Source organism: Triticum urartu, chromosome 7A (genome assembly GCF_056163025.1).
Source record: "Triticum urartu cultivar PI428250 chromosome 7A, HENAU_Tu73, whole genome shotgun sequence".
NCBI lineage: Eukaryota > Viridiplantae > Streptophyta > Magnoliopsida > Poales > Poaceae > Triticum > Triticum urartu.
Window position 1 is genome coordinate 52,213,966 of NC_141879.1, and position 9,576 is coordinate 52,223,541.

The 9,576-nt window shown below is 44.1% G+C and overlaps 1 protein-coding gene across 1 annotated transcript; it reads left to right on the forward strand.

The window, feature by feature from the left end:
* The first annotated feature begins 8,791 nt into the window (after window positions 1-8,791).
* On the forward strand, window positions 8,792-9,366 carry LOC125521769 (uncharacterized). Its single transcript, XM_048686833.2, has one exon. It carries the CDS (start codon window positions 8,910-8,912, stop codon window positions 9,177-9,179), a length of 270 nt encoding a protein of 89 aa, XP_048542790.1. The 5' UTR covers window positions 8,792-8,909; the 3' UTR covers window positions 9,180-9,366.
* Window positions 9,367-9,576: the final 210 nt, after the last annotated feature.

Sequence of the window (9,576 nt, forward strand, 5' to 3'; positions counted from 1 at the left end):
TCAACTCGATCAAGTAACATCGATCAGCCTGCTGTTGTGTACGTGCGTGAGTTGTACTGTTCTGGCCGGTGCACGTACGTGCGGCGTACGTAGCTATTTTTGCTAGCTTTGATCAATCGGGAATCCAGTGCTTTACTTCGTCGTTCGTCGTCGGTCGTCGCCGTCGTCAGAAAGTACTTGGCATCTGGTCTGGGCCAACAATTTTTGTACGAGGAGACCAATCGAGTAAATTAACGATCATGTGTCTGTTGCTTCTTTTCATGAATTATTACTTTAGAAAACTGATAAAAATGTTTGAATCAGCTTATGATGATTGTGAATCGGTACTGTTAATTATGAGCAAACCAATGATAGTAAGACATTTTGTGACCATTTCGTGCAACGAAATATAACTTTTTAAATACAAACCATCATAAAATTTTAGGGTTGGGACCCTAGCTAACAGACACTCCCGGCTATCTTTGTAAATATCGGTGATATATTTATTACCTATTCTACCATCGTCATGATATTTTGGTCATAAATAGACATATTTCTTATAGCGTCTGCATTTTTCACCAATAGACACATAGCTGAAAAATGCAAAGGCGGAGAGCAAGTAAAGTAGTGAACTTTAACTGGACTTCCACAAACTCCTATATGTCTAATTGAGGGATTTTGACTTGATGAGCAAAGTTAATTGATGTGTTAGAAACATGCACGATTAGTAGTAACTATCAAAGACCACACAATCCTCTCAATTTTTTTCTCACGAGCAAATGAAACTGACGAGGGCTTGCAAGCAAGCTCATGTGGCAACCGTCAACCGTGCAGGCATGCAGTATTAGCTCGTTGTGGCGCAGATTAGTGCATGTGATGTGCGTGATGCCGCCCTGCTCCTCCACAGAATGATCTCCACGGTGGGCAACAACTAGTGTTGGGCTAGCCACCCTTCTTGTGTTGGGCTAGGCCCGCTTACTCTTCTAGCCCAAGCGGCTTCTCTGTGTATGTGAGTCAGGGCTGTCACTTCGTAACTGAAGACGATCGAGCTAGCTTTGCAAGATGAACCTCACTGCTCTGTATGCAACAGGTTGGGCATGCGCCAACAATGCGTACACGTCTCTACCTGCGGCTTGACAACAACGAGATGAATGGCTAGCGACTACTCCACCCATATAAAAAATGCACTAATGTGGCTATTTGAGGTGCCACAACAGAAGGACTCATGGATCCAGTGGCCAAGCAGGTGTGCCTGATGAAACCATCAAGACGGTTCTCAGTACTTGAGCTTGGCTTGGTGTCATCAAAAAATTTCCCAATACCTTCCATCTCCATGAGTAGTTTTCAAGCCACCAAAATAATGACAAAACACATGGTAGTGGATCACATGGTTAGCGGCAAACGAGGAGGAGGAAGGTATATATGGACGTCTTCCATCATATGGTACTCCAGGTCTCTCGGTGAGCAGGCTCCGCTCTATATGTGAAATAAAATGGTGGAACTGATGGTCTGATGGTAGGTAGCCTTAAACTGGGTTATGAACTGATGATCTGATGGATCACATGGTTAGCGGCAAACGAGGAGGAGGAAGTTTTATCCTTTTGGGGAAAAATCGATAAGTTGTGGTTATGTTTTGTAGCGAAATAAATTATGGTTATATGAAACCGGAACCACGGTAGTTATGAAATTTATTCTTTTGACATAAAAGATATTTATACTAAAATCGTCCTTTGAGCTGAAAGTAGAAAAAAAGCATCATTTGATCAACTTAACGTGCGCCATATATGGCACATATGTTTTTTTAGTGGATTATGGTACATATGGAATTTTCTTTCTTCTGGCAGACCGCGGAATATAGGTGCATGTCTGATATCTCTGGATCAGGTTCTTCTCCTGGTAAGCAAGTCCGTTCAATCAAAATCAGGATTAGGTTCTTCGGGGATTAGTAGAGAGCTATTGTGACGATGACCCATTTTCACTCTGCTTGCTGTTTAGCGGCCCATTTTCCTTCATCCACCAGCGGATGCGTCTACATCTCGCTTATTGCAAGACGGACAAAAGGGTCAGTAGTGGGCCCACCGATTAATTGTTAAATGGTTTGTTACATTCTTTATTTATTTTTACTTTATTTTCCAAAGATTACTTTACATAAATTTTAGAGAAACTTTTACTGCCCATTAAAAATAAAGAAAAGTATACTTTTCATCCCTTAATTCTTGACGAAGTCTAGATTTGGTCCCTCAACTTCAAAACCGGACAACTTGCGCCCTTAACTACTGAAACCGGCCAAGATTCAACCCTGGTCACGGTTTTGACCGGTTTTGGTGCTGTCCCAACCCGGTTTTGACCATGCCGATTCAAATTCGCATACCTTTTCCAAGTCCGTTTAATGTTTTCAAATTCGGGTATTTTTTTCAAATACGTGAACTTTTTAAAAATTTGTGTACTTTTCCAAATCTGCGTACTTTTTCCAAGTTCACGTACTTTTTTTTAAATCCACGTACTTCTTTAAAGTTCCTGTGGTTTTTTTAAAATTCATGTAATTTTTAAAAATTGACATACTTATTCCTATTCACGTATATTTTTTTGGGTTTGAAAATTTTATGTGAAATTGAAAACGTATGCGGATTTGAATATCTTCGCGAATTAGAAAAAAATGTGTGGATTTGAAAATTTATGTCAACTTGAAACAAGTATGTGAATTTCAAACAAAGTTCATGGATTGGAAAGGAACACGGATTTGAAAAAAATACACGAACTTTAAAAAGTATGCGGATTTGAAACAAGTACGCGAATTTTAAAAACAGATGGATTTGAAAAAAAAATACTTGGATTCGATAAAATTACACGAAGTTGAAAAAATACACTGATTTGAGAAAATTACGCAAATTAAAAAAAATCATGGATTTGGAAAAGTACACAAATTTCAAAATAGTTCACAGATTTGAAAAAGGTATGTTTATTTTTGAAAAAATTGCACGACCTTGAAAAACTATGTGGATTTGAAAAGAGTATGTGAATTTTAAAAAGTTCACGGATATGAAAAAATTACACGAATTTTAGTCGGCACCGGTCAAAACCGGGGTCAGTCAGCACCAAAACCGGTCAAAATCGAGACCAGGGACAAACCTTATCCAGTTTCGTTAGTTGGGGGTGCAAGTTGTCCGGTTTCGGAGTTGAGGGACCAAATTTAGACTTCACCAAGAGTTGAGGGACGAAAAGTATACTTTTCTCTTAAAAATATAATCATGAAATGTAAAAGCATTGTTCAAGCAATTTCAAAACTATTCATAGTATTGAAAAAAATACATCGTGTCATTCAAAATTGTTCAACTTTTAAATATGTTCATGACATTTCTTAAAATTGTTCATTAAAATGTTAAAATTTGATTGCAAAGTCCGTAAAAAAATCTATTACCATCAAAATATGCATTTTGGAAAAATTCGAGATTTCCCGGCCCCTACTGAAAAACATTTTCTTCTGGTACAGAGTGATAGGTGCTCAAATGCATTTCTTAAAATTGTATATTAAAATAGTTTATACTAGTTACGGAAAAACCAAATAATAAGATTCTTTTTATTTTACTTATATGCAAAATGAGGGTACCGACGTGGCATCGAACCCGGGTGGACACGACGCATGTGCGGTGGGTAGGCAAGGAAGTCAGCGTGTTCGTGGATACCTCGGTGGAACATGGCACAAGATGACGCGTATAAACACGGTTATTCTTAACCACTCGTGCGAGACATTGTGAACATCTCACACTGTTGGTTATGGTAAACCATGTGCGGCACTTCCACATGATGCACTGCAAAGAATTGTGTGGCTGTTTCCCTTCATCCCACACAATTGTTTAATTTAATTGTGAACCCACTAGAGCACGGAGCCAGATCCCCTGACGTACGGCCCCCTGCCGTTGGGCCGCTAACGGGTGGGTCCGGGCCCACATGTTAGTGTGTGGGCCGTACGTCAGACGAGCTGCGTCCCTAGAGCACATATATCTTCCCATATAATCAAGTGTGCTGTCATCAGTGGCGGAGCCAGGATTCGAGTATAGGGGGGGAGGGGGTACGTATATTGATCTAATCTCATTGGTAATTACTCGTCGCTCCTGCTAAAATTGTCGATCGTTGGGGGGGGAGGCCCCTGCTCGTCTGCCCCTGGCTGTCACAATTTATCACACACGGGTTGGTTTTAGCAAAGCGTGTGCAGTGTTTTCCTTCATCGAGCAGAACTCATTTATCTCAACTGTGTGCCAAATAATGCTCACAATTCTCCCAGAAAAATCATGTTAGTTGTCATTACTTAACGCCCGTGGGTTTGTCAAAGGAAGTGTTTGCCTGGTCTCGCAGACTGTTCGCTTTTCTTAATCGTGCACAATGGGTTAGCCATGGCACACATTTTGCATTCCGGCAGACGCTGGCAATCACGTCTGCCGTCGACCCCACCTTGAGGTCAAAGTACTCCACGTCCTGCCGGAGCACCGCTGCCAGGTAGCGTGCACGCATCCGCGACGCCTGCCGCTCCGCCGTCCGTGACCAGCAATACCCCTCTGCCGTGCACACACATCACATTCACATGTATAGTATAGTTACTGATTTTGCTCCGCCAGCATCCAAATAAAATGAAATATTCTCAGTCTCACACTCACACTCCGTCACTCACCTAGGAACGCCATGATCCAGCTGCCCAGCGCCAAGAAGACAAGGTTCCTCGCGTTCTGTTAGTTGCTCGTCAAAGCTGCTACGGTTTAACAATGGGCACAGGTGTGTAGAATTTGTTGATGCGTACCTCGTCCATCTTGGAGCTCAACTCCTGGAGGTGGTCGGGGCCGCTGCTGCCGAGGTCGTTGATGATGAAGCCGGTGATGAGCAGCTTCACAGGTGTCGAGAAGCCATCGCCGATGGCACCCACCAGGCCCAGTGCCATCAGCACCATGTCCACGGCATCCGCGTGCATGAACACTGACATGACCGCCGCCTTCTTGGCTTGCTTTCTTTCTTTCTGTTGATCGAGCCGTAACAGAGTTAATTTACTCGATAGTTAGTACATCAAGAGCCGTCCAAATTTTAAACTCGAAGGTTTGCTGAATGATTGCAAGAGCACATTAGTTAGTAGTTAGTACAAATTAAGCAGTCCACCTAACGACTTGCTGTCCGTATATATATAGTCTTTCTATCCCAGCTAGTCTTGAAGACTTGCGGTCCGCATATAAATACTACGAGTGGGGAGCTAGCCCTGAAGACTTGAGCTAAGCAAGAGGTCTTTTCTATTACTCTAGTAGCCGTAATAAATTTGAACTATTATTGGTGTTTCTATACTACGACTGAGTAGTGATCGCTGTGAGGGGCACTAGGTGACTTAATTTTACTGTTTTTAATGTCATTCATTTTGCCAGTATACCGATAGTAACTGCAAGGCCAGTGGTTCAGCTTGGATGCCATCTCCTAAGAAAACAGAAAGAAACCCTAATGCTTTCCTGGCTCCATCCACAAGCGGCAGCCGGCCAACCTGCCGCTTTCCATCCATGTTATCCGGCAAGCTCCAACCAGATGATGATGCCCACACGAGGTAGTGCCTGTCCAAGGCTATGTGATTTGGACTCCCAATCAAGATTCGCAGGCAGCGAGGCAAAACCACATACAGCCATCTCCATATGATGCAACAGCGAAAGGATCCGAGGAAGAAAATTGAATGTCATCCAGAGATTATTTGAGTATGATGTGCAGATGCGGTGAATAGAATGCATGGCTAACATACCTCCAGTCTCATGCTCTGTGGCTGCGATGTCCTTGTATGCCCGCTAACTATGGAAACATGCTTGGACACTAAAACGTTGATCACGAGACACTATGCTTGGGCCTCTTGTGATCAAAGCTTCAATTGATGTCTCTATTTTTTATGCAATATAGAACCATCAATGTAATTTCTAGATGTCAATGATTTTGCAACAGCTGATGTATTTATTTTTTCTAGGGAAGTTAGCTTTTGCGTTGTTTGGATGTCGTCAAGGCACCATACTATTAATAGGAATTCATTCTCTCATGGGGATTCGTTTGCATTAAACTGTTTTATTAGTTTATTTGCATTATATTATTATTTGTATGATACAAGGGTCACGATTGTGTATCATATTTTGTTCTGTTAATTGCATGATAAGAAGGGCCAGGTATTCCTTCTGCTGCATGAACTGAAAGCTCAAAACAGTGGTGTGCAGGCTGCTTTTTATCTGGAGTGTTAGCCTGTTAGAGGATGTGTGATATTGTTGCCCTCTAGCAACTACAAAAGTTCTTCAGCAGGTGTGTCAGTTTCCTGTTCCAACGCTTGTAGAATATGAGCAGACTTTCCAAGATTGGATCTATGTTGTCTGCTCCATGGTTCTCTAGAGTACTAACAAATATCTGGAGCTCTAAGACTATCTAGTGGCTGGTTTCTGTCAATGTGTTGTTGGATACGACCTGCATGTTCGGTGTTGCTGCAATGTGCGAATAAGGTCTCTGTCTAACTGTGTTGGAAGAGCCAGTACTCTAGCAGCTGCTGCTTTTTCATACATAAACTTTTGCATGCGGAGTGAGTAGTATGTTTACATAGTTCTTGTTGGTTTCTATACACAAATATCAGTTTGATACTCCCTCGTTTCACTTAACTTTATGGTGTGTGCAAGTTTTTTGCCCATATTCTGAATTATAGTGCCCACTTACTTGTTTGGACAAAAATAGCCGTGTGGCTGGACATGGGCGTGAAACAACCTCCTCTGCATGCGGGAGTGTGTGTGGCTGAGACGCTTTGCACATGGATCTGGACAGAGTTGGTGGAGGGGTATAATGATCCAAAGGACATGCGCCAGCGCATGCATTGGTATTGCAGCTCAACAAAGTGCGCACTAGAATTTGGAACGAAGGGAGTATAACAATTTCGACCTCCAAGAAAACAACTCATGTGGCAATCCTCCTGCAGAAAAAGAGCGTGATCTCTTTTAACTAGAGAAACACAATTATCACACATATTCCTGTATTCATCCACGGAAGAGGTTTATTGTACTGAATAGAAGTGTTTTTCCTAACCTCTAGTATAGGCCATCTAGCACATAGAAGTTAATGTATATATATGAACAAGTAGCACCGAAAATGCATTTGGTAAATACCAACAGACCTCAATGCAAATTACACATAAAATTAGAAAGGAGATTGAAAAATTATGAAGCCTAGAAAAATAAGTTTAATCCTTGTTGTTTTTTGACTTATTCTTTTTTGAAAAAAAAAGTCTTAGTTGGATTGTGGATGATGTTGGCTGGTCGGGTCACCGGTCTGTGGAAGGTCGACGGGAGGCTAGAGCACAACGTCGCCACGTCAGGCCTCAGTTGTTGTCTGTGGTTGGTTGATTGAGGGCCAAGTAGCGTCTTGCATCTATCTTGCTATAAATCATCATCCATCCATCTACCTGATCAATACAAACTTGACAGAGACGAGCATGTTCGACAAGTCGCATAAAAAGAAAAACTCCTCCTACATGTCGGCGCCCCCCCCCCCCCCCTCTCCTCATGTGCACCACGGAAGAAGATATCGATGGAGCTCCAACCAGTGTCATGTAGGTGGTTGGTAGTGCTGTTGGGTGGGGCCCGGTGCATATGGTATGACAGAGCAGGGGCACAGGTAAAATGGGGTGGTCGGTGGCATGCTAGGGTCCGACAAGATGTCACATGCAAAAATTATGCACCCTGGCGCACAACAATTAACATAACACGGGAAACATTCGACCCTAGTGCATGTGCACTGAGGACCCTCCATGCAGCTCCACCCCTGTAAATTAACTCCCCAACGACGGCTCTTCGGATCAGAGCCGTTCCATGGACTTTGCATCATTTTCTCTGAACGACTGATCCATAGGACGACTAGCGGGCCCCGGCCAAAAGGGACTCGCGATCGCGATCTAGTGTCGTGACCGGATCCCTCCTTCGCTGCCACCTCATCCCAACGCCGCTTCCTCCCCTGCTGCACCTTCCTCCCCTCGCCGCCGCCTGAGGCGCCCTCTGGCAAAGTCCAGATGGCTCCGAGGAAGGCGGTAGCGGGGCCCTTCTAAGGCTGCCCGGTGTTGGTACGACGGCTGCGATCCATGGATCAGGGACGGCGGTCCTTTGGTGAGGCTTGCCCATTCGGTGACACATAGACCAGTTGGTGCTCTCAGCTTGTCAGGCGGATGGCTTCTTGAGGCCAGCGGATTAGATGAAGTCCGTTGAGACGGTCATTTAGTAGGTGTGTCAACTTGGTTTTCCTAGAAGGTGGCCTTGGGTTGATCTATTTATTTATTTTGTCACTCTGTTGAGTAATAATTTAATAAAGATGACTGCATGCATCAGTTTTTATGCAGAGTTCAAGGTAACCTTTTTTTATAAAAAAGACAAGCCTATGCATGTAGCTCCCACTTGCGCAGGGTTTAGAGATTGGACACTAACGGATTCCGTGACACCTACCCCCTTGGAGGTTGAAGTCCGAATCTTGTATCACCACAAAATTCAAAGCCGAGACAATATGATTTGACCGAAAAGTCAGTATACATCAGCAAAGGAATATCTAATCCAACGGTGATGTGCTTCTCAACCTCACGTCACGCTACGGATCGGATGAGGTCAAACCCGGGTGTCCTGGTCCGCACGCGCAGGCATGGAGACAGAGTAGACTCCATCTAATCCAACCCCACACGGCACGGTCGCAATCCTCTAGACTCCGGCTCGTGCGTACTCTGCTTCCGCGTGCCCTCCGAATTCCAACCGGAGACCGGCACGCACGGGGTGACCCTATAAAATCCCCACCCCCACGTCTAGCTCGATCACTAAGCAAACAAGAATCTCCTCATTCGCTCGAGGAGCAGCAGCAGCAAGGAATCCTTCTTTCCAGACTGCCTGATTCAAGCATCCGTCAGTAGAGGATCCATGGCTATGGAGAGGTTCTTCACGGCGCTCGTCTTCTGCGAGGCACCGCTGGACGGCTACGGCACGTCGGTGCTCACCGCCGGCAGCACCGACACGGTCAAAAGGCTGGTCTCAGGTGGTGGTGACGCGACGAAGCCGTTGGTGGCTATCAAGCCGGACGCTGAGAAGGGGCAGGGTTTCTTCACTGGCAAGCAGATGGCGCAGCGGCGTGCTGGGTTCGAGCTCGCGTTCGACGGCCTCAATTGCTTTGACACCGTCGTCATGCACTGAGCATGTCATTGTCATGTCGCTTTCTTGATTTTACTCTGTATAGAACTTGGATCAGTTAGAATGTTTGAGACGTTGGTGGGGTTGTGATGTTTCGTTCATTCTAGTCTAGTATTTGACCGGTGCACAATCTTGTTTACAAACGAAAGGAATTTAAAGGGGACATCTCCTAGTATCATTTTATGTCTTCGATTCCATGTCATGTAGATCATTCAGTCAGACTACTGTTTGACTATCTGTGGCACGCGCTTGTTGTACAATTAAGAGGTGTGGCTGGTAATACGACGTCGAAAATTTCCCTCCGGCTCTGCTTTCCTGTGCATGTACCATCTCTTCCTGAAAAGTAGTAAGAATATAAGAGGAAGATAATGACACTGAGGAGAGAACAAAACTAGTCTCT

Coding starts and splice junctions, on each gene's coding strand:
- LOC125521769 (XM_048686833.2), top strand. CDS start 8,910: ATGGCTATGGAGAGGTTCTTCACGGCGCTCGTCTTCTGCGAGGCACCG.